General features: G+C 38.1%; 1 protein-coding gene across 5 annotated transcripts in view; it reads right to left on the bottom strand.

The window, feature by feature from the left end:
- The window catches only part of CACNA1C (calcium voltage-gated channel subunit alpha1 C), a 1,037,023-nt gene that overhangs the window by 136,230 nt on the left and 874,841 nt on the right, over window positions 1–25,952 (bottom strand). For all 5 annotated transcript variants that reach the window (XM_072650128.1, XM_072650131.1, XM_072650129.1 and 2 more), the window contains 2 exons: window positions 14,096–14,303; window positions 1,237–1,357 (listed from right to left, as the gene is read on the bottom strand). In XM_072650128.1, the coding sequence (XP_072506229.1) occupies window positions 1,237–1,357; window positions 14,096–14,303 (329 nt within the window). The remainder of the gene's footprint in view (window positions 1–1,236; window positions 1,358–14,095; window positions 14,304–25,952) is intronic.

Below are 25,952 nucleotides of genomic sequence, written 5' to 3'. Positions count from 1 at the left end.
TGAATTCTGCCTTTGACAGTAACTTTTCTCAGCCCCAGCCCCCTCATCTATAAAATGAGGAGGATAATAGCACCTGCCTCCCAGGGTTGTTGTGAGGATCAGATGAGATCATATATGGGAAGTGCTTTACATACCTTAAAGTGCTACGTAAATGCTAGGTATTATTATTTCCCCACTGAGATAACTGCTATAACTGACACTGTCTATAATGTCACCATTAGTAGTACACAGTCTCCTAAAAAGCTATTTTTAACTGGGCACTGAAGGGGCCACCTGGAATATCTCTTCCAACTCCTTTTGCAATATGAACTCTTAAGGGTGGAAGGTTAGCGGTCCGACAATTCTGGAAGGTACTTTTGCATGATGGTCCATGGGAGAACTGCACATTTTAATGCCTTTGTAGGCAAGGAGAAAGAATGTCATTGTTCAGCACCATTTCTGGAAACTCTACCCTGTGCCCTGGTTCATGGGGATGATGACAATGACGATGATGATGATGATAAAAATGGCCAACGTTCATACAACACTTACTTTGTGTCAGGCACTATTATCTCATTTGATCCTCATAACAACCTAGGGGCTATTATTATCTCCATTTTTATAGATGAGGAAATTAAGGCAAAGGTTAAGTTACTTGCCCAGGGTCACACAGCTTGTAAGAGTCTAAGACTAGATTTGAACTCAGATCTTCCAGATTCTAAGTCCAACACTCTATCTACTAAGTTGCCTAGCTGCCTGATTGCTAAGCCTTCAGATGAAGAGAGTTCGACCCTGCCAGTGACTAAAGCTACTAAAGTAGTTTCAGGGGAAAGAGGAATAAAAAAAACTAGTAAAACAAGCTGTGAGGGGAGTTGACTCAAGGAAGGTGGAACATTTCTTATTAAATGAGTATCCTTGACAGCACAGCTCTGGCATAGAAGCCATGGACCATTCATGGCAAGTCAATCTGCAACCTCATCCAGTCTTCTTAGTTACCTCCAAGCCATAGCTCCATGTGGCCTTTTGTTTGGGAAGCTCTTTCCTCCACCTGCACTTTCTATAATCTCTGATCTTTCCAGCACCCTGCATTTGCTGGGCCTTGGTTTTAATTCCTTAACTGTAAGAAGAGCAAGAGAGAAAATGGTATAGAACTGGAAGTCAAAAAGTCCTGGGTAGTCCAAAGGTGCATTCATTGGGTAATGTGAAAGGGTTTGAGGAACAGAGAGACTGAATTGCAGAGGCAGCAGCAAAGGATACAGTTTCCACAGATGAAAAGGATGATGAAGTAAATACAGACTAACATCCCTGGAAAAGAGGGCCCGCCATAAGCCATGATCCCATCATACATCACCGAATTCCAGTCCTCCCCGGTCAGGATCTGAATGATATATTCCCACCAACAAAGGACAGACACATCGTTAGACTGTGTAAAGCAAACCCACAATCATTACCCTCCCTTCAGCCTTTGCTTGTTAGAAAAGAAACTATCTATCACGTCCCTACCTTGATTGCCAAATACTAGTCCTTAAAGAAGCTATCCAAGGGGGACAGGTGGTAGAAGTGGTGACAAGTCCTTATGATACAGTAAGAAGTCTGAGCTCCATATTCTGGATGCCTGGCCCTATTCATAGATAACCATTTTTATGCTAAGATATTAAGGGTATCCTAATGGCTTCCTTGTCCTCAAACACTTCTCACATTGCCTGTCGCAAATGACCATCATAAGCCAGTCAAAGAATGTTGACTACGGAATATACCAACATAAAAACTTCCAACACTGGGACCAAGCTGGGCTGATCAAAGGCCAAGGCTGTCCACCTGTATTCTAGCACACACTAGAAGATGTACTGGTGGTGGTAGGGGGTGCTTATTCCTGATATTTATTTCCCAGATTCCTAGGCTATTTTCAAGATAATTCAGTATTTTCCATGCTCTATTTCAATATTTCCAATTTCCCTTGGGCAGAGTGGTTTTTCTGCATCATTCTTAAGTGAAGGCTAGTTTCCCCATTCCTTGCAACTGATTAGCATCCCACTCTTCATTTTCTCAGTTTATGTGTCCTGACTGGGGCCCAGGGCATTGGTTAGTGGCCCAGGATACAACTGCTTTTTCTGCATCCCTGGAATCTTTCGGTTTCATTGTGAAGCCTCACTTTGGTTTTGTTAAGAATGCCAGGTCAGCTTATCATAGTAGGTCATTATTAGGGTCAAATAGCTCAGAAAAGGATATATTAATAAAGTATATTGCATTAATATATAGTAATTATATAGTATACAATATATTATATGGCATATAATATATTATATTAACATTACATTACATATAATATATTAATATTAATATATTATCAATAATATATTAATATAGATTTGTTTTGAGATCTTACCTTATTAAAGGTAAAAAGAAGAATGGGAAAATGATTACATTGCCATTGTTTATTTGAAGTTTATGTAGATTCTGATAGAACGTTAGATCATGAGAGGGATCTAGAGATGATTTAGCCCAGATCCCTCATTTCTGAGATGAGGAAATCAAAACCCAGAGAGGTGGGCTGATTGCTCATCAAGTTGGTCTCACAGCATCATAGATCCCAGAATTGGAAGGAATGATTCTAACTTCTAGTCCAATGTACTTTCTATTAGAAGGGGTAGAAGTCCCCCTTGAAATTGTAAATACATTATCTTGGAAGGATAGTACAGCAGACCCTTAGCAGTTTTTAACACACTAATAAGAATTACTTTGTAAGATTAATTTTAGTAGTCCAGCAAAATGTGAGGCCCCGGGCCAATTTTGAGAAGACACTTTCTTCTATTTGAGGCATTTTTTTGAGGGAAGGTAGACCTCAATGGATCACCACAATGGAGGTCTCTGGGCATTTACACTTTCCTGCATAAGAAAATGAGCCTTAAGGGCAGCCAATGGGAAGGTTGCCATCATTACCGTGTTGCTCAGGGGTGAACGGGACCTCAGAGGCTAGTTTGTCTAACCTGTACCCTAACAAAGGTCCTCCTACAACACAGCTCACAAGCAGCCATTCAGTTTTTTCTAGAAACTCTCTAGTGAAGGGAAACCAGCTGAGCCAGCCCATCCCACTTTTGCAGAGCTCTGATGTTTAGGAAGGTTTATTTTTTTAAATCAAGCCTAAATTGTTGTGGTTTTTGTTTTTTTGCATCTAACACTCATTGCTCTTTGTCCTGTGCTCAGAGGCAAGGAACAAGGTAAATCTTTTCAGAAATGAGAGACCTTCAAATATTTGAGGATGACTATTGTGATCCTGCTGTTATCTCCATTTCCTTCAATGGACCTCCATGTAGATGTAAACTTGAGGCCCTTTGCCATCGTGGTTACCTTATTCTGGGCAATCTCTAATCGATCAATGTCATTCTTAATATCTGATACTGAGAACTAAACCTGATGCTCTGATGGAGGTTTGACCAGGACAGATTAGACAGCGGGCCCACCTTTTAGACCCATCTTGATGCAATCTGACTGTATTAGCTTTGGGGGTTGTTATATCACATTGTTGATGTCTCTTTTGTATTCTGCTAAAACAGAATCACAGAATTTTAGTTACAAGGGACCATAGCAGTCATTTAGTTCAAATCATAACTGAAAAGGAATAGCAAATATGATATATCCTGCTTCAAAGCACTTAATACAAGTTTATCTCATTTTGCTCTTACAACAGCCTTGTGAGGTGTGGATTCTGGGTATTATTATCTCCATTATAGAGACAAGTAAACTGAGTTTTAGAAAGGGTAAGTGATTGACCCAGAGTTATGTAGCTAAAATGTGTTAGGGTCAGCACTGGGACAGAGGCCTTCCTGAATGAAAGTTTATTAAAGTACTCATTCCATCTTACCAACTAGTACTGCCTACTTTTCCATTTTGACTAGATTTTATCTATGGCATTCTTGAAGGGAGTTATGGGCCAAGGGGTCTACTAATGATTGATGAGGGTAGTGGAGAAGAAGAGAGTCCTAAGTATTAGGTGACCAAGCCCTATGTGCTTTGAACATAGTGGTCACCTAATACTTGGGACTATCTTCTCCACTATTTTCTAATTGTGACATATTGTGGTGGAAAGAGCACTAGCTTGAGCATCAGAAAAATCTGTATTCTAGTCCTAAGTTGACCCTTATCAGTTATGATTTTAAGCAAATCAGTGAACTCCTCTGGGTCTCCATTTTTTCACACTGAGAGTTGTACCAGATAGTTTTTAAGGTCCTCTCAACTTCTCAATTAAAATTCTATGGTTCAAAGTACAGGCTACACAATCTAGGGAGAAAGTAGACTGGTAAATTATGTGTAATCCCACTTTAGAGAATCCTCCCCAGGAATCCACTGCAACCACAGATGGAAAAGCAAGGGAACAGCTCCATTCTATACTTGGACCACCACCAATCTTCTTCCCACTAACCCCTAGCCTCAGCTGATAGCATGCTTCAAATCTAGAATTATGAAGGAAAAATAAATCCAAATGTCCTACTGAAGGACATCTACTGAAGAAACATCATTCCTTCTTTGTAAATTGAATAGTGTTTCCTAGCCTAATCAAGAATTTCTGTGATTTATCTCTCCTGTACTATTACTTTGAAATTCTGTAAAATGACCTTTGGCTCTGGATGGCTAACTTTCTCTCTTGATCTTTTCTCCATTTGCCTATAATCTTATAATTCTGAGGCACTGAAGGGCTTAAAGTAACTTCACCTATATTTTCTGACCTATTCTCACAAAACCCCTGTGAAGGACACAGTAAGAGGCAGAATATTTATTTTATAAATGAGGTAACCAACAGCTTTCTGGATCACCCATTAAAGTACTTGAATGATGGGTTCTTAGACAGGGATAGACTGCATTTGATAGGTACTGGTAAAAATATATTTCAAATCTAATCAAAAGGGTTTTAAAATGAAAAGGAAGGAGGAGGAAAAACTGCATATGCATATTCACCAAGCTAGATACCACAGTGAAATGTTATAATAAGCAAAAAACAGTAGCAGAGCCATAGAAATTCACTGACGACAAATTCTGAGAAAGGAGTCAACAATAAAATGCATGATCCTCTATGCAAATGCGCAAATTGTGGATAACAAGCATCTCATCATTGTATCTGGACTCCAGGTGGATAAGCTCATCAATTACTTCCTCATTCTCCTTTCCTGAACTGGAGTCAATGTTAGAGGTTCAAATGCAAGTAATTTGACTTCATGGGTATTCCTGAAACTTGATGAGGGAGACAGGTGGGATCCATAACCAGAATAATCAAAAGAAAGAGTATAAGTAAAAAGGAAGGTGGCAGAAAAGTATTGTATATTAAAAAAATCCTCATGTGAGGAAAGTCAGGAGCAAGAAGAGGAAAGCATAGTGGAGACCATTTAGATGAAGAGGTGGGCATTTAGATGAAGATGAACAGAAGTAGAAAGAGAATAAAACTGTCTTATTTTCATCAGAAAATACTGAGACAAACAGGAAATACATGAGTTCAGGAAAGAGATCACAAACTTGCAACAGAAACATGATGTAGTAGTGGTGGGTGAACGGTGAACTCCCATCATCAATGTAACGACTGACACACTCTTTGTCTCTCATAAAGGAAGATAAAGTGATCTTTCATTGGCTTGCCTTAAAGATAACTTCATCCTTCAAAAAGGTGAAGGGTCAACAAGGGTAATGGGTACTCTGGACCTTATTCTCACCAATAAGGAAGAATTGGTTGCTTGAGTAAAAATGATGGGAAGTTGGAGGGGAAGTGACCACTTCATCTTAGAATTTGTGTTAGAGGAGAAGAGGAAATCCAGGCATGGCTGGACATACACCATAAATTTAAGAAGGTCATATTTCAAAGGATTCACAGAATGGAAAGGCTTAAAATTCTCCTGGAAAAGTCTGCCCAAGAGGGGTGGAATACTTTCAAAAGTGAAATCTTGATGACTCTAGAAGGAATAATTTTAATAACAAAAGGCATTGTTATCTAGAAGAGATCAGTGCAGATACTCAGAGAATACACTTAAACTGTAAAATCAGAGGATAAATACCCACCTGTATCATGGTCCTATAAAAATAGCATCAGTAGTTCTAAAGCTCAGAGTAACATGAGTCTAGGGAGTAAAGATAAGGGCACCAGAGTTTGCTCTAAGGGCTGGATGGGATGATGATAACAAATGATGGACAGAAGGCAGAACTAATAATATTTTATTTAGTTTTTTCTGTGAAAAACTTTGAATTTGAAAGACTAGAGTAAAAATGGTTAGTGGGGAGCAGAAACACAGATAGGAAGGAAAATATTAGGAGAGTATCTAGCTACGCCTGATGAGTTCAAGTCAATAGACCCTGACATACTATATCCCAAGAGACTTGCAAAATTGGTAAATTTTATTCCTGAGCCACTGATCTTTTAAAGATTTATGACTTCTGACCAAGATTTTTGCCTGAATGAAAAAAGACCATTTAGCTCTCACATACCTACTTCAGCAAAACCCAGAAATTTTTACAAGAATAAATAATGGTAAAGAAATCAATTGAGAAACCATACTAAATGACTTTTTCCTTCCCAGAACTACAGAAAAAGTCAGCCAGAAGGCAAAAGCAAAAGAGGATGCTAACAATGCTGGCACCAGCACAAGCAAACAAGCTTCTAATCTCCAAGCTTACCCACAGACTTGTTAGACACAAGTGTAGCCTGCATGGTTCTATATCCAGAGACAACAAGAGCCTCTCCTTTCCCCTAAATGACGTCTAAATCCAATGGAATGTGTGTGTGTGTGTGTGTAAGTGTAAGTTTGGAACTAGCAACCAGTGCTATTGCTGTGTGACAATGTGCGGATAGGGACAGCAAAGATTCCTGAAAATTTGAGGTCCTTAGTATTTTGCCCTGAGATGATGTACAGAATCCTAAAGGCACAGCACTCAGAAACTCTAAGATTGGTTTGAGGTGGTAACCTCAGAAGATAGAGGTTAGTACAGAAAACCAGGCCACGTCAATACCAAGCAAGGCTGACCATCACACTCTAAAGAACAGCAAGGGGTAGAGGCTGGCCCAGGCTCAAAGTGCCAATTAGGAAACTAAATCTCGAGAGATGAATAAACCAAAGAATATATGGGCTAGTATAAAAAATGCTTCAGATCTAGAGATGCCCCTAATCCAGCCTAGAAGGAGAAAGTAATTCCATAATAATTGCAAACAGAAAGTAAAAAAAAAAAGTATTTTCTATAAAGTAATACCTGAATGCCTAAAAGAAATGAAGTAAGAGAAAAAAATGAAATAAGAGCTTTGAGGAAAGAATTGGAATGGGAATAAATAAATCAGAAGAGAAATAGTAAAGTTTAGTTCAATAATGGATTCTCTGAAAACTATAAAAGACCAAACAGTAGTTAATGACTCCACAATAAAGTGGGGAATATTAGAACAAAATAAAGAGATGGAAAAAGTAGAACAACATATGAAATATTTGATATAAAAATAAACAACTGACCTAGAAAGTAGGTTAAAGAAAGATAATGTAAGAATCATTGAACTTCCTGAAAACCATGATTAAGAAATCCTGGACATGATATTTCAAGAAATTGTAAATGAGAACTGTCCAGATCTATTAGAATCAGAAAGCAAAGTGAAGATAGAAAAAAATTCACCAATTATATCCTCAAAGAAAAGAAGTACAAGGAATATCATAGACAAAATCCAGAGTCAAAGAAAAAAATACTTTAAACACACAGAAAGAAGAGGAACAAGTACCAAGGAGCTATGTCAATATCACAAAGGATCTGGCAACTTTTACTTATAAACAAGAAGAGTTCTTGTAGTATTCCAAAAGCCAAAAGAGAGAAACACAACCAAGAATAAATTTATAGGGAAAAATAGATCTTTAATGGAATAGAGGACTTTTAAGCATACCTGATAAAAAAATCAGAGCTGAGCAGGAACTTTGAAATACAAATACAAGAGCCAAGAGAAACCTAGAAAAGGTCCATTTATTTAAATAGTTGCAAGGCACACTATCTGATGATATAGTGCTAACATTCTAATAGGTAGAGAAAAAACAAATGTCCCATTAGAACTTTCATGTCTTCAAAGAATATTGAGGAAATTAAATAAGAAAAACAGAGATTCTATGGGTAGATTGATTTTGTTCTAAGAGTTTTAAGAGGGGAAAGAGAAAGGAAGATAAAAGGAAGGCTATCTTAATGTAGAAGGGAGGAAGAAGAGGTAGTGGAACTTCCTATTTCTCATAAGTAGGATGTGTGAGAATAGTATACTAACATGGAGACATCAGATGAACTTTACTTTCATGAGATGAATAAAGAAGAAGCAAACTCACAAACAGTCTGGTGTAAAATATAACAAGCAGGGATGATAGAGAAGAAGTTAAGTGAGAGGGAGTTTGTTGTGGACCATAGCACACCAATATTGTCCATGGGTTTTCTTGGCAAAGATACTAGAGTGGTTTGTCATTTCCTTCTCCAATAGAGTAAGGCAAACATAGATTAAGTGACATGCCTAGGGTCACACAGCTAGTGTCTGAGGCCATTTTGAACTTTCAAGTCCAAGGTTTTCTCCACTGAGCCACTAACTGCCTCCAAGAGGGAGAAAACTGTCACAAGCAAAACAAACTTTCTGATCCCAAAAGAGTGAAGGAGATATTGGAAAGGAAAAAAAAGATCAAACCAAAGAACTAGAATCTAAAGGGCTGCTCATTAGTTGGGAATGGCTGAAAAATGGCAGTATATAAATGTAATGGAATATTATTGGTCCATAAGAAATGATGAAGGCGACAATTTAAGAGAAACCTAGGTAGAGTGGATTGATGTTGAATGAAATAAGCAGAACCAGGAGAACAATTTATTCAAGGACAACAATATTGTAAAGGAAAACAATTTTGAAATGCTCTAATCAGTAAAATGACCATACATGTCTTCAGAGGATCAGATGACCTGTGAAAAAACACGTTACTAAACTCCAAAAAAAGAGACAAAGAGCTAACTTGAGATGTGGAATGAGAAATATTTTTTTTCCCACATGGCCACTGTGTGTATTCTTTTTGCATGATGATGTTAATTTGTTACAAAGGATTTTTTTTCCTCTCTCAGTTTTTAATTGAAGAGAGAAGGGGGATTAAAAACAGTAAAGTGAAAGAGAGAGAGAGAGAGAGAGAGAGAGAGAGAGAGAGAGAGAGAGAGAGAGAGAGAGAGAGAGAGAGAGAGAGAGATAGAACAGGAGAGCATTTGAAACTTTTAGAAATACACAGGAGAAAACTGGAGGTACTAAAAGAAGCACAGACAGAACAATTCTGAAAGTAGCACATGGAATCTATTGTTATTATTATTATTAAAAGCAAGAGGTAGGAAATGGATATTAATGGTTTTATATATAACCATCTTTCTAAGTTGTGCTATATATATGAAAATGCTCATTTTGTGAGGCATTTAAATTTAGATTAAAAATAAATTTTAAGAGAAAGATTTTATAGAATGAGAAAGGTACCGCAGCATAGTTGCATTCAGTTATTTGAAGGGCTGTCACATGCAAAAGGGATTAGGTTTGTTATGTTGTCAGAGGGAAGATTAGGAGTAACGGATAGACATCACAAAGATACAGGTATTTTTCATCTTGGTGCTTGGAAAACTTCTCTAACAATTACAATTGTGCAGAAGTGGGAGGTTCACCTCAGGATTTAGTGGGTAAATCTTCAAAGCAGAGGCTAGATGGCTATTTGTCAATTTTGCTACAATAGAGATTCCCTTCTAGTACAGATGAGAACAGATAGCTGCTGAAATCCTCTCCGTATCTAAAATTCTATGATTCTGTGACTCTGACTAGAGAAGGGTAAAGGAACTGAATTTCAAAAAAAAGGGAATAACTATAGAACAGTGAGTTTGGCTTTTATTCCTGGTAAAATTCTAGAACATACTATGGAAGGGATGGTTAGTAAATGTCTAGAAAAGGAAGTAGTAATGGTTTCATCACACCCGATTCATCTCATTCCCTTTTTAAAAACAGATTAATATAATGGGAATCGTTTAAAATTTCCTTGTATTTTTTCTGCTGATTTATCTTCTAAGTCACGAGAACCTCCCAAAGTAGAAAACTCTATTGTAGCGCTAACCAGTCTCTGTATAAATTGTTCTATCTGGCTTTATGCTAAAAACCTGTATGGACAAATTTGGACATTTATTCAAGGCAGATGATCACTCTAAGAGGTACTTTGAGATGATACAAGAAAGAAAGTCTCTCTCTGCCCTTCCCTGATGATCAGTTTCTTCCCCTTGCACATTTTACATCTTCTTACCTTCTCTCCAAATAGCTCCTTGTTACATTTCAGACTCCACCTTGTCCTAGCCTTACATTTTGCTGAGTTTTGGAAACCAAAATATTGAATGGAGTTCTTTTCAGGAGGTCTCTATTAACTTTCCCCAGGAATAAGTTTTACAACCAGCAGCAAATAAAAGAAAAGCCCATCCTGATTACAACTATCCCTTTTTGTTAAGAGTAACAGTGAAAAATCCCAAGCTAAGGCTGATATTTGTCTTTATATCCTGTTTTTATCAATTAATTACACTGCAGAAGTATTTGGGCAAATGAGGTTTCAGAGCCTTTGCTTATATATTGCCCTGGCTAAAGATTATGTTTTCCCTTCCTTCCACTGAAAGTGGAATCTTGCCACCCTGTCTCTGGGGGAGATCTTCCCTGATAGAAAGAGCCTACATATATGTGAGAATCCTTATGCTTTCTTTGTGTTTTGTTTATAAAATGTCTCTCTTTTTTCTCCTTGTTAAACTAGCCTGGCACAAAGTGCAAGAGGAACAAACTTTTGAGCTCTTTTTCCTTAGAAATATATCTTACCTGTAATTTTTAAAGGAGGTGAACTTCTAGCTAAAATTCTAGATAACTGAAATATTCTTGGCCCCAGATTCCATCTTGCAAAGTACTATCCCTCCTATGTTTGGATCATTTACAAATATTACAAGTATGTCATCTCTATCTTTATCCAAATAATTGATAAAAATAAAATTGATCAAAAAATACATAAAGCAGCACAGAGTCAAGGAAAAATCCATGAAAGTACTTATTCTAAGTTGAATGATGACTCCTCACTAAATGCTGCACCAATGTTATATTTTCTGAATACCTTTATCCTCAACTTTCTACATGATTTTAGTTAGAAAAATAGTTGTACCAGAATTAGAAAATGTATACACACCTTTATTTTGGCACTTTGCTTCTGTTAAAGTATCCTAGAGGCATTTTGTTCATTATTAGCCTTGCATTCCTGAGGCTGAGGGGGCCCTCCTTTCCTAAAAAAGTTATAAATCAGTAGATAGTGTGGCCATCTAGAGAATCCTGCTCCTTAAAGACTCAGGTCCAAGGTCTATGAAAACAAAGAGCTATGAGAACAATATAGGCCACACAAGGAGGTGAGACATCTTTTGTAAATAAGGAAGCCTGTATCCTTGAGTTGGTGCCTCTTCATTAACCTGCATTCCAGTTGTTTGCACTGATACAGGTAGGATAAACAGAGGGCCAAAAGCTAGAGATTCTGTAGGTCAGGAAGCCCAAATCCATACTGGAAATGGTCAGGGGCCCTAACCAGTCATTTTTCTGTATTTTGCTATGCGGCCTACCCAAGATATTCTTCCGATAAATGTTTCTTCAGAGGTATAATTTTTGTGCATATACTGTCTTTCATTTTTTCTGGCGTGACCACACACACACACAGAGTCACCAATTTAGAAAGCAGTTTTTCTTAAACACTCAGGAAAATGGTCAAAAGAGAGAGATCACTTCTCTTGTCTGAAATAACTCCCCAACCCAATAAAAACAGTTACTTGACTCATAGATTAAGGGAATGTTATTGATATAGCTTTCTTAAATTTTAGTAAAGCATCTGACCAAATCTCTCATGCTTTTCTTACAGTTGATGGAGAGATGTAGCCTGCACAAGAAATATATAATTTAAGTGGATTCAGAACTGATTGGGAGGCTGTACCTAGAACATTGACATTCAACTTGGAATAAGCATTTTCATGGATTTCTCCTTGGCTTTGTGCAGCTTCACATATTTTAAAATCAATTTTATTTTTTATCAATTTATTTTTTATCAACTATTTGGGTAAAGATAGAGATGACATACTTGTCATATTTGTAAATGATACAAACATGGGAGGGATAGTACTTTGCAAGATGGAATCTGGGGCCAAGAAAATTTCACTTAGCTAGAATATAGGGCTGAGTCTACTAAGATGAAATTTAATAGGAATAAATATAAAGCTTTATACTCAGATTCCCAAAATCAGAATCACAAATACTAGGTGTGGGAGGCTTTGGCTGCATTTCAGTTTACCTGAAATAGACATGGGGACTTTCAGTGGATCAATGTGGTCCACAGTGTCATACAGCAGCCAAAAAAGCTAATATAATATTACATTACATTGAGAAGCATAGCATCCAGGACAGGCAAATGATAATTATGCTGTACTCTCCCCCAGACAGACCACATTTATAGTACTGTTTCAATTCTGAGCATCGTATTTTTAGGAGAGACATCAATAGGCTGGAAAGTATTCAGAGGGAGGTGACCAGAATGGTAAAGGGCGTGAAGATTGTGCCGCTTATGAAGTAGTTGAACGAACTGAAGCTTGGAGAAGAGAAAATTTGATCTGAGACAATACTAGCTCTCTTCCAGAATCTGAAGGGCTAGTATGTATGAGAGTAACTAGGACTGTTCTCCATGGCCTCAGAGAACAAAATATTTTAGAGAGGCAGGCTTGGGTTTGCTAAGAGAAAAAAACCCTATAAATAAAAGATAATAAAAAATGGAATGAGCTGCTTCAGAGATAATGAATGGGTTGCTCTTTACTAGAAGTTTTTAAGCAAAGGCTGGATGACTGCTTGTTGGATGGTTAGAGAAGTGATCCTTTTAAGGTATGGGTTAGACTAGAGGGCCCTTTCCCATTCTGCAGTTCTGTGATTCTGTGACTTCATGAAAACAGGGGCTAAGATTTATCTCAGCCCTGTAGTACCTAACTAATACTACACTCTGCTCACACACAGTAAGTACTTGATAAATATCTATTGAATTGAATTGAGCAGCATGGTATATTGTGTAAAGTGTTTTGTATTTGGAACCGGAAAATCTGGGTTTGAATCTTTGAAGTATTAATTTCTTCATCTACAAAATGAGAGGTTAGAGTAGATGACCTCCATAATACCATTCATACACAAGTCAAGACATCACCCTGGTGAGATCATTTGTTCCCTTTGAGAATGAAGGAAAACACCACCACCAACAATCTCTTCTAGCTCTGGAGTCCTATGAAACCATTATCCTACGAAAGACTGAAGAAATACAGAAGACACTGGGTGCCTGAAGTGTTGGTACATGTTCAGATCATAATTTGAATAAGCCTTGCCGAAGCTTGATGCATCTCAGTGTGATGGGCCTGTCCAGGTACTCAGGTCATTTATCTGGTACGCATTGTTTTTCACTGATAAGTTTATATCGACCCATGGACTGATATAAGGCAAGACTCATAGATCATTTGAGAATTGTAGGGGGTATTTTCTAAAGTCTGAAGAGCCCTGTCAGGGGGAGTCTTTGGATCCTTTATCCAGCAATGAAATATTTCCAGTCAAATTTCAATCTGGAAGCAGAATGGAGTACATACCAACTACACGCCAATGAAGAGGAAAATAGGAAAGAATACTGACAGGGATACGCAGCAATGACTGAAAAACTATCATGCTGCTTTATGCATTGGAATTTGTTTTAATATAGATAATCACTAAGTTTAGTTGGTTGTATTTGCCATTCACTGTCAAGTTTTTAATAAAACATTTAATAAACGTTTACTTAAGCTCAATCCCCGGCCCTCCTCAAAAAATCCTAAGGCTTAAAAGAATCTTGGAAAGATATCTAATCCAACTGCTTGCTTCTAGGTGGGATACAGACAACCTTGATCGTCTCTCTTAGGATTTTTGCTTCCTTTCCAAAGTTTAGGCTCAGACTAGCCTAATGACAGGGTGGAATTCTCCAGTGGGAGAGTTCAAGGCACTATTTGCCTTTCCTGTCATTGTCTACTGACTCTCCCCACTTTAATCTCAGTGGAAGAGGGCCTGTACCTGAAACACAGTGAGAAGAGACTGGGGGAAATTATCAAATGTGCTCCTCCGGGTCTGCATCTCGTCGAAATTGAACTTTCCACCAAAGAGCTGCATCCCCAGGAGAGAGAAGATGATGATGAAGAGAAAAAGGAGCAGCAGGAGGGAGGCAATTGATCTCACAGAATTCAGCAATGATGCTACCAGGTTGCTCAAGGAGTTCCAATACCTAAGGATAAAGCAAAGAGAGGTTAAGATCTTCTTTTGCCTCTCCTAATTCTTGTCAATACCATCTTCCCCTCTCCAGATTTTGACCAGGGCAGGTACATAGATAATAATTTTGGCAGATATCACAGAGGCTATGAGATAAATCTGTTTCTTCCACATTCATTACTGAGATATGAGGGAAAAGGGTACAGGGGAAAGTGTAATTTGAGTGAATAAATGGGAAAGCATTTTTGAAGTGCTCAGTATAATCTTGGCACTTTGCTAAGTTCTGGAAGTTGCAAACATATATCTATGTCCACAGATATATAGATCTCTCTCTCTCTCTCTCTCTCTCTCTCTCTCAATCTCTCTCTCTCTCTCAAAAGATAGATGGCCCCTGCTCTCAAGGAGTTTGCCTTCTAATAGGGGAAGAGAACACATGAGGGAGCAATGACCAGGGAAGAGTCTTCTGGAGTCACAGGACCTGGGTTCCAATCCTACTACTGCCATTAACTAACTGTGTGACTTGGGCAAGTCTTGGTTGGATTACATGAGCTCTAGCTCTCTATCTTGACAGTTGGTTAGAACATGGTGTTAATGAATCCAAGGATTCTGGATCAACTCCTAAACAAAACATTAAGGCTTACACAAAGAAAAACTCTGTTCTAAGATACTAGAATGTATCCATTAGCCCAGTATACTGTCTCAAAAATATGTGCTACTTGTCACATGAGCCCAAGAGAGTATGGATGGGTTAGTATTATAGTTTATCATGCCTATGAGAAACAAAACTCAGAGTACATATAGTGTTAAAAAGAAAAATATATTTTCAGGGTGGGGAAATTAAGCTCTACCCTGACTAAAGACAGGGCTGTGAAGGATGAGGTATATTTGTGTGGGGAGCAGAGGAAGTCCTGATTTTCCTATAATCACTGACCTTCATTATACCCTCTTCTATCCAGAATGTGGACAATAGCTTCCTTTGTCTGGAATATGTATTAATGGCCAGATTGATGCCTGAAACCTGAAGCTGTGAGTTGAACTAGGACTATTGGGTAATAGAATTAGAGTTGAAAGGTACCTTAGAGTCCAGTGAATGCCCCATGCAACCATTTTATAGATGAGGAAATTGAGGCAAATTGAGGTCAAGTGACTTGTCCAGGCACATTCATCTGGTAAATATTAGAGGTGGATTTGGACCCAGGTCTTTCTGACTCCAAGTCAGGGGACTACCATTTCCTTGAATGGTGTCTCATCCCTGGCCCATCACAGGATAAAAAGACTAGATATAGCAAAAGAGCTCTTTCTTAATTTAGAACAATATCCTCCTCTCCTCCCCATCCCCTATTGCTCTGCCATCCCAGGCACCCCACAATCCATTATATTTGCTTAGCTCCTCCTACTGAAGCCATCCCTGTCCATTACCTATAGGTGGTAATTTGCTTTTGCTGCTTCAATGAACAACATGCTAAACGTCCTCATTGCATCCCTCCCAGCTGCTCGGCCAGCCCTGGCCCCTCTCTCTAGAGTGCAGGGCTCCATATTCGGTGACAGGAACAGATGGACAACAGCTTGGGGTTAAAACACAAACTATCTCACAGCATGGAGTTCTCTCTTTTGTCTTGACCCTCCCTCCATTGGGGGCCCCTCAAACTTTCTTCCTTACTTCATTTTCACATCTTCTCAGTGCTCCAGTTTGCTATTTACATGGTTTTAATTTGTGCATTTTTTCCTTTTGTATCTTGTTTTATAAATGTTCTTAGGTCTTTTTCATGCACCATTGGCTTCCCAATGAAATCACAGGCATCCTGGAGAGGCAGTGTGAAAAGCTCAGATTTGAAGTCAGTGGATCTGGATTCACACCCCCAACTCCTATAATGGTATGACCTTGGGAAAATCACTCTCTGATTCTGAGTCTGCTTCTTCATAGGTAAAATAAGGGCATTGGTTCATTTGTTTCAAGCATATTTGACTCTTCATGATCCCATGTGAGTTTTTCTTGGCAAAGATACTGACACGGTTTGCCATTTCCTCCTCTGGCTCATTTTACAGGTGAGGAAACTGAGGCAAATAGAATTAAGTTACTTGTGCAGGGTCACACAGCTAGTAAGTATTTGAGGCTGGATTTGAACTTTTGTCTTTGTGGCTCTAGGCTTGGCATTATCCAGTGTACCACCTAGCTACTCTATAAGGTACCTCCTAGTTCTAAATCCTGCGGTTGTGGACAGAGTTCATGTTCTCTATTTCTTTACACATCTCTCCTTAGTTCCCCATAGCCATATGCATCAGTTTATGGTGCTCAGTGATTGTAGCCAGCCCTATGGCTTGATTTGGAAGTAGGATAGAAGCTGCAGAAGATGACAGAAGTTATTACATAGGTGATAAGGAGTAGAGTCAGAATTTGAATTTAGATTCCTTGACTCCAAAATCAGGGCTCTTGCCAGTAGACTATGGTTGCTCTGCTTTGATGCCCACTGGCTCTTATTTCTTTAGCACTCTTAAGGTTCACAAAGTGCTTCTCTCACAACTCTCTGAGGTTGGGAGCTTATATTTGCAAGCAGTTTGGTTGCAACATGTGTCCTACCTGCAACAGAATACCACAGACAAAACTGGAATTCCCTGAGGGCAGGCCTGCTTGTGCTCAGTAGTCCTGGAGGGAGTAACCTGCACTGTTTCACTCTTTTTAGAACAGAAGAAGAGACCTACTTAAACACAGATTGATCCTTGGCATCATGAGGATTCTCTCAACCTGTTGAACAGAGATTGTCCAACTCTGACTGTGAGAAAGACTAGGAATGTATTGCAGATGGAAGCTTAAAAACAACAAACAACAGCTACTCTTAAACAGAAACTTGGGATATAGAGCTGTTGAAATGTTGCAAAGTAATTGTGACAGAGCAGCAGGATTTAGGTAAGAAAAGCTGGGTTGGAGGGTCCTGGTACTCCTTTGATGCTACTGTTTGGAGCAGGTGAAGAGATTCCATCTTCACAATGTAATGTGTAGAAGGTACCTGGTAAGGTCATAAATGCACACAGAATTTCCCACTTCATTGCAGAAAATCCTCCTGATTCTCATTTTCAAATACTTGAAGCTTCTTGTTCCCTCCTCTCTAGTGCTGTTCCAACCCAGATCCTATTTTTTGGTGACTATTTTTATCTATGGATGACCTTCAGAAGGTCTAGAGACCTTCATGTTCCTTTGGGTGGGGGCCATCTCCAGTCATCCTGATCTATATCTTGCCCCTGGACTCAGATGGCTCCAGAAGAGAAAGTGGTGATTTGCACAGCCCTCCCTCACTTAAATCCAATTCACTTGCATGGCATGGCATCACCTTCCTGATATCATGGTCCTCTTCAAGGATGAAAGACAAGCAGCAGCAGCAGCTAAAACGGTAATTAATAAGTGTTAATAGGATACGGATATGGGTCTCTGGGCTTGGCAGGGAGAGACCTGCTTATCCATGCACTTCTCTCACACAACCTCTTGTCCTCAGCTATAGTGGAAGAAGGGCAAAGGAATTTCCCAAGGGAAATGAACTCCCCACTTGAGGAGTACCTTGATCAAATTTCTTGGAGAGAAGGGGAAGAACTCCTGGACTCCTGAATCAAGCAGGAGCCCAAGTAGTAAAGGAGAATAATGATGTGGAGAAGCAAAGCCAGAACTTACCTTTCCTGAATTATTAGATTTATATCTGATATCCCCAGGGGAAATCCTGAGTGTGTCCACCACAAAGAGAGGTACTGTCATACCTACCAAATTGAACCTGGTCTATGTAAAGATTCTGGGCGAAGGAGCAATTATACTTATTATTAAGAGAGTAATAATAAAAACAATAAATATTATATAATTAGACAATTATATAATAAATCAATTAATAAAATCATTACCATTAAAACACTGTATCTGACAAGGGCTTTATAATGTCCAAAGTATTTTCATGCTAATTCCTTGAATTATCCCTCTAGCTGTAATTTTTATTCTTCTCCAGTTATCTTGTACTTTCTCTGTTTACATCTGCTCATATATTGGATCTCCCAGGAGAATGTGGCATCCTTGAGGAATATATAGCTAGTATCTAGCACAGTAGGGGCAGGGAAGTGGTATTGTGGATAGACTCCTGGGCCTGGAGTCAGGAAGACCTGAGTTCAAATCTACCCTTAGATGTTTACTAGATATGTAACCCTGGGCAAGTCACTTAACCCTGTTTGCCTCAGTTCCTCATCTGTAAAATGAGCTGGAGGAGGAAATGGCAAACCAGTCCAGTTGTTGTGCCAAGAAAAATGGGGTCATGAAGAGTCAGACATGAGTGAAACGACTGAATAACAACAATGTAGCACAGTGGCCTACATATGTTTGTAAATGTTTGCTAAATTGTATCAAAGGGAGATAATTAAGAAGGGAATTGTGAAAGCATATTAAGACCCACCCCTTCCCCATTCTCTATCTAAGTTATATATTACAAAATAATAGTAGAGCAACTCTTCAATCTAAATACTTTGAATTTTTATTATTTTATTTATTTTTATTTATTTTATTATCTGAATTTTTCTTATCTTTCTTTAATTATCAATTTCAAAACAATGTCATGCATTGAAATATTTTTACGTCATTTGTACTGAAGGCCTAACCAGTTAATAAAGTGAGAAGGCTATTCAGCTAGGGAAAGATTCCTCCATGAAGTGATTACAGTAATGATCAGATGAGGAGAAGGAGGGAGCTTTTATAATTTAATTAAGGAAATCATCTCCTTACAGGAAATAGTTAAAGACGGACAGAATGATTCTGGGAAAATGATTCTCTGGGGCTCACTGAAAGTTGTATCTGTTGTTCCCAGACTTTGTCCCCTTGATTAATCTTAATTATAGGATTTTGACTTTGTTCATGAACCCTATAAATTATATGTAGGAAATGGTTTGGGCAGAGACATTTTTAAAGGCAAGATGGTTTTCTGTCCCTTTGGATTTTCTCTCTAAGCAGAGATACTTTGAATTATTTAATTAATAAATTTGTCTCTGGTATATTTGTGCCTAAAATGCACGTTACCAATTTCCCTCCTTTTATAATGATGAAAGCACCCCAGTGCCTAACTGAGGCTTTCTCCCTGATGCAATAATAATAATAATGAAAGGTCATTAAAATGGAGAATACTGTGGTCAGAACTGGCATCTGTCCAAAGTGCTTGCTATCAGGAACAAATCCCAAACAAATTTCTTGGAGATCTCTAGCAATTACTGCTCAGCTAATGAGAATATAATAAACTGTAGCCGGGGCTTTCAGCCTTTTACAAGCTTCAGATACTCACAAGTTGCCTCACTTACCTGTGGCCTTCACTTTTAAATTAGGACATTTCCTAGTTTCCCCTGAAATATTGATGCTAAATATATAAAAAACATACCTTCATGCTCAGGTCTCTCTCCCTGACTGCAAATTCCAACATTTTATTTTTTACATTTGAAACTTTACTTTATAATGTAGTCTGCTTACTCAACTTTCTAATTTTAAGGGGATCTTAACTTCCCTTTTATATTTTCCTTTTTCTTGCCCCCCAGGCCTTTCATAGATCTCTCTACTCCTCTTCTTGACCTCTTCCATCTTGTATTCTTTTTCTCCACCTTCCTTGTTTCAAGTCACCATCTGTTTGTGGAAGCTTTTATCTTTGCCTGCTAGCTTCCCCTTGGGGAAGTCTGTTGCTGGATTTTAGACTTTTCACTTACTCTCTTTTGGGGCCCAGGGACTTCTTTCTTCTCTCCTGAAATACAAAATGATCCAATCTTCTCTGCCTTGAAACTTTCATTTAGTTATAACTATGTGCACCTCAAATAGCTTAGGACCTTTAAGCTTCATGTGACAGAGAGATCACTGCATTAGCTAGAAATAATTAATGATCCCATTAATAGGGTGTCTTACAAACTTCACTTGCTTTTGCTCTTCTTTGCCCCATTAAGGATTATGGCAAATTTTCTGCTTCCCTCATTATCTTGTTTCCACTCCCATGCAACTTTTGCCCTTGCATCATGCAGAGGTTAGTGGCTCTTCCTACCTTCCTCAATTCATTCACTTAGCTTTAGATCATCCCATTGTCTTCAGAAGTAAATTTGCTCCATCTGTATTTGAAAGTGTACAGCTGGGGATGGGGATGAGGACTGAGTTTGTGATTTTGCTGCTCCAGAGTACCCCCAAATGAGGAAATTCCCTCTCCTGATGCAAGTTGGCACTTTCTCTGCAACATTTAGTTTTAGAGTGAACTGAGAGGTCAAGTGATTTGCCCAGGGTTACACAGCCAGTCTGTGTCAGAGGGAAGACACAAAAGTAAGGTGTCTTTTTTATAAGTCTGGCTCCCTATCCTTTAGCCAGTCTCTCAGCACACAATGATCAGCCAAAAAGTCTGAACTTTCTTGTAATGAATATTATTTACAGTTTGGAGTATGTTCAGTTCAACTTAGCCAATATTTAGTATTGTTGATCTCAGCTTTGCCCTTAACATTAGCACCTCCACTTGCCATACAATGAAAATCAAAATTCCTTTCTATCCCTTCTCCTGAATATACGATGTGTTGATGTGATCTCTTAGCATAATAGTGGAAATAGCAAGCATGGATAAATGTTGACAAGGAAATGGAAAAAAATGAAACAAGAAAAACTGCCTAGCTTTAGGGAGAGTGCCTACTTAGGCAAAAAGAGGAAAATGGGAGCTCCCTGTCAGATGTATAGCTAAGAATTCTGGCAGTTGAGGAAAATTCTGTTGGGGGAGGGGAATGAACAAGATTGTCGTTAAGCGGGTGCATGCTAGGAAGAAGAGTGGCTCACTTCCGGGAGAAAACAGTCCTAACTTATGAGCTACTAACAATGACTATGCCACCTCCACCAACTACTGAGAGGAGCAGGTCATAGGAGAGGGTTGGAATTCTCATGGGTGATGCCACATGATTCAAGGCTGGAAGTCTGCAGGGGAGAGGAAATACTCTACTGACTCTAGGTCAAAGTGCCAGTTTTTCCATCCTAGTTACAGGTCTCCCTACAAAGGTAGTTCAGGTGCCTTTGTTCCAAGTTGAGGCTAAAACCATGTTGAGTCAGGTTTAAAATCAATTTTTTTTGGTCATGCTATATCAATCCAATTTAGTTTGATCATGGGCATTAGAGGAGAGTAAGAGGTGACAATCTTTGAGACCAGAAGTTATCAGGAAAGGGAAATGAAATTGTTGGCTTCTAATAGAGCCAGATATAAAAAACAATGCACCCAATTTAACCATAGTACTTTACATCATTATAAATAGACATATGTTTGTAATTGGCAAGGCATGCATTATGTCTGTCACGTGCCAACACTCAAGAACTTTTATTCTCCATATTCTATAGTTTTTCATTCCAAAGTATCATGTGACTTGTGGTTTTTTGTTAAATATCAACTGAACTAGAGTCCAGGGAATAGAAGGTGGGAGAAAGGCCCAGATATTCGAGTATATAAAGAAATATTTCATGAGCCTGAATAGTAGTTTTCCTTTTATTAGAACTGGGAAGTGCACTAAATTACAACAGGAGGGGATTGGTGAAAGGTTTTGGAAGTACTTCCTTGATGTAAGGGTTGTCTGACACTGAGATATACTTCCAAGGAGAAAGAAATCTCTTTTACTGGTGATTTTTAAGAAGGGGAAATATTTGGTTGTGATGATTTGAGTGCACTCCGCTCCTGTTTCAATTCCACAATTATTATGCACCCACTGTGTGTATAGCACTATGATAAGTGCTGAAGAGACAAAGAAAAACAAAAAAATGGTTCATATTCTCAAGAATCTTACATTCTTTTGGAATGGGTGAGAACCTGGGATGATGGAAGTAAATAACCAAAATGACTGGAGATGAGCAGCCTACTGGAGAGGAAAAAAGTTTCCTCCTTTCTATTCCCTTCCTCTGTATTTTTTCTCTCTGTTTTCCACCCCCGTGCTCTATTTCCTTTTCTTTCCCTCAAGGATATCTCTTGGGACTTTCTGTAGATTCTAGCAAGAGAACAGGGAGAAGGGATTTGCCTTCCCTTGCCCCATAGTAGCTATGGTAGCCACATGCATACGGCAGTGAGAACATGGGCTTACCTAGATGAGCCCGAGAGTCAGACCTCAAGTCTCTGGCCTAAGACAGTGCCAACTACCCACTGGGAGGTGTTTCATGCAACTATATTACTTCTCAGATGAAAAAATGAACTTCTATCAGGAGAAATCACCTGCATTGTGAAAGGACTAAGGAGGATACTGCAACTGAAAGGACTAAGAAAGTTAGTCTCTGGCTAGGCGATCTCTGTACCCTTGAGAATTACCCTTGAGAAATTGAGATAGGTTTGAGGTAAAAGTGAATATCTGTTCCACAGTCTCACAAAGTTGTTTTTACTTCCTGGGAGAATATAATAGGAGTAATGTTTTATGTTTTAAGTGTTTGTTGATACATGATTATGCATCAACATGATTATGCTTTAAGCATTTCCTTTGTAGTAGAAAAAATAAATAGCTATCCTTTACTTGATTTTTACTTTGTACACTGGATACTTTTTCTAAATGGGAGTCTGTTAATTTTTTTTAGGGAAGAGCTGGATATGGGCCATACCTAGTCTTTATTTGAGAGATTTTCCATGGAGTTCTAGGGTAGGGGCATCATAAGCCAAGAGAATATGAGAAAAGCCTCTATTTGGAGGTCAGTTTCCCTCAGTACTAAATCTGGTCTGAGCCCATAGCTAGAGTCCTTTTGTGGGAAATAATGTCCCAAGGTAGAAAGTGACACACTAGATCAAGCACTAAGGACTCTTTAATTATCCTATACCCCCTGGAAGAAGTCTCTAACTGTTTACACAAATTGGAGCTATCACAAAAGAAAAGATTGATTTCATTTTCCTCCTGGGTTCAGGAAAGTTTTTAATTTTGTAGACTTAAGACTCTTAAATAATTTTAAAAAATCAGTGTGTATTAAAAATCAGATACTCTTAGAAAAAAGCCTACTTCCTAGCTGTTATATCAAATTGAATAGATTTAACATTCCCTTTATTTTTAATCACCAATTTATTTCCAAGGCAAAAGAATTGCCTTGAAGTTTTTTTTATTTTAAAGTATGTTTAATAAAATGGGGGGTTTTCAATGGAATCCCACTTGATTGGGGATCATATGAGGCAGTCTGGGATACTGGATAGAGAGCTGGACTTGGAGTCAGAAAGAACTGGTTTCAAGTACTATTTCTGAAACATAGCTATGTGACTCCCAGCAAGTCATTAAATCTCTCTCTGCGCATTGATTGGTAAAGGGTGTTTCCTCATAGGAAGCCCCTTACAAAGATAAAATCACAGGTTCTGTCTAAAATATGCAATTATACAAAAGAAAAGTATTTTCTCTGTGTGGTTGTTTTGTGTGTGTAATATTACAGGGTGTTTCAATAGTTTTAGTAAAGTATTAATGTATTGAAGCTTAAAATTGCACTGAGACTTTTAGGGTCGTAAATATAATATATAGGTATGTATATATACCTGTATATATTCTCTCTGTCTCTGCATATACATATACGTGTATATGTATATACACGTATATGTATGTGTATATGTATATCTATTTAGCAAAAACAGATATTTGGATTCAGGTCTTTTTATTTCGGATGCAATGTTCTGTTTTTCTATCGATTTCCTTTCCCATCAATACTTATGAATATTCATAGGACCTGGAGAATCAGGTATTGAAATGATTGTGTTTATAGCCTTATAAGGTTATAAAAGAACTAACTGCACAGTACATAAACCCTTCCCAAGGAGGGGCTCTATTGGCAGCTCTATGTTTTCTTAAACAAGTTTCTTTTTTCAAAAAAAAAAAATAATGTTAAGGCCATTATTTTGCTATGAAGGTAGATAAATTGGTGATTAAAAGGAGAAAAATGTTAAATTCAATGATGATATGACAACAGCTTGGGCATAGGTTTATATTTTTTCTAGGAGTGTCTAAAAGCACACTGACTTTTAATAATTATTTAAGAGGTAAGGCCACCTGAATAGAGTTGACCTTAAGTCAGGAAGACTTGACTTGAAGACCCTCCTCTGACACATGAGTTATGTGATTCTGGACAAGTGTCTCAGTGCCCCATGTAATTTTCTAAGATTTATCAATAAAAGGCAAATAATCCTATTTATATTACCAACCCCAAAAGGTTGTTGCAAAGAAAATGTTTTGTGAACCTTAAGGTATTACAGAATTATGAGATACTATTATTAACATAAAGGTACCATATCTGGGAGAATAGGGGGAGGAATAAAGCTTATCTTTCTTTTCCTTACCTCCCCCAACATTCCTAAATCTGTAAGAATGTCTATGATACCCCTTTCACAACTCAATTCCTCTTTGTGTGGGAAATACGACTAAATTATATATTGTCCATCTGTGAAATCATAAATACACAACAATTTTCTGGGAAAATCAAATTGTTCCAGATGATTTGGATGATCAAGAGGTTGTTGCCTGCATAGAGTAGGTAAAATCAGTAATTACTTGATGAATGAATGACTATCTGTAAAGAATCATATAAAACATATAATAAGAGAAATTCTGGAATAGAATCTATTATGATCAGGTAAGTCTTGGTGGCAATGTGATTTAGCTAAAAACTACTTGAAAATGCAAGGGCTTCAAATTCTGGTGATACAACACACAGTTCAACATTATCACATAGCAGCCTTCTGTTCTTCTCTGGCTGGGGTTTTTCTATGTACTTACATATTTATTGCTGCAAGGGACCTTGGAGGTATCTAGTCCCCTATATTTCACATATGAAGAAATGGAAACCCAAAGATCTGAATGACTTGTTCAAGGTCACAAAGTCCATGCAACATGCTCTTTGGACTATATCCCAAGAAAGTTACTGACAGTAAGAAAATATTCACATATAAAAAAATTGAAAAGGTTCTTATTTCTGACAACCAAAAGCTAGATGCAAACTGTATATCCAATGCCTGAAGAAAGACTGCACAAATTATACAATATGAATGAAATAGGATATTGCTGTCCCATAAAGAATGGAGAACGTGAAGATTCATGGAAATGTGGACTTGTGTGAAATGATACAAGTTGAAGAAAGAAGAGTTAAAAGAATACACATGTTGACTACAGTAAATAAGGTTACCATGGAGAGGTAATAACACTGGTCAAATACACAATGGTTAATGTTAGAACAATTCTATCAAAGTGCAAGGACATCCCTTCTCCTTTTTATTAACAGTAATCTAATTTTTTTAAAGTTGATGTACAGAAAAAGGGGTTAATTTGGGTGTATGTTGGAAAGTAACTGTTGATTCAAAACAAAATATGTCAATAAATTAAAAAAAAAATAACTGGTCTGGAGCAGGAGACTAGGTCAATAGTGGCTTACCTCCCTCTCCAAGTCAGTTGCTTTCTAAATCATGAGTTAAAAAAAACCCCATAGGAACCTAGATCTTGAAGTAGAAGGGATATCAGAGGTCATTTAATATAGTCCCCTCATTAAAAAAAAAAAATTAGGTCTGGGAGAGGTTAAATGACTACACTAGCCAAAATATTAAATTAAAGAACTTGGGAGAGAGGGTTGAATTCAGGTCTTCTGCCTTGAGAGCCAGTGATCTTTCCACTGTGCCACACTGCTTTTTACAGTTGCTTTCACAACACTTCTGTCCTGACCACC

This window comes from Notamacropus eugenii, chromosome 3 (assembly GCF_028372415.1).
Source record: "Notamacropus eugenii isolate mMacEug1 chromosome 3, mMacEug1.pri_v2, whole genome shotgun sequence".
Classification (NCBI taxonomy): Eukaryota; Metazoa; Chordata; class Mammalia; order Diprotodontia; family Macropodidae; genus Notamacropus; species Notamacropus eugenii.
The sequence above is the reverse complement of the archived record's forward strand: the minus strand, read 5'-3'. Positions and strand labels throughout refer to the sequence as shown.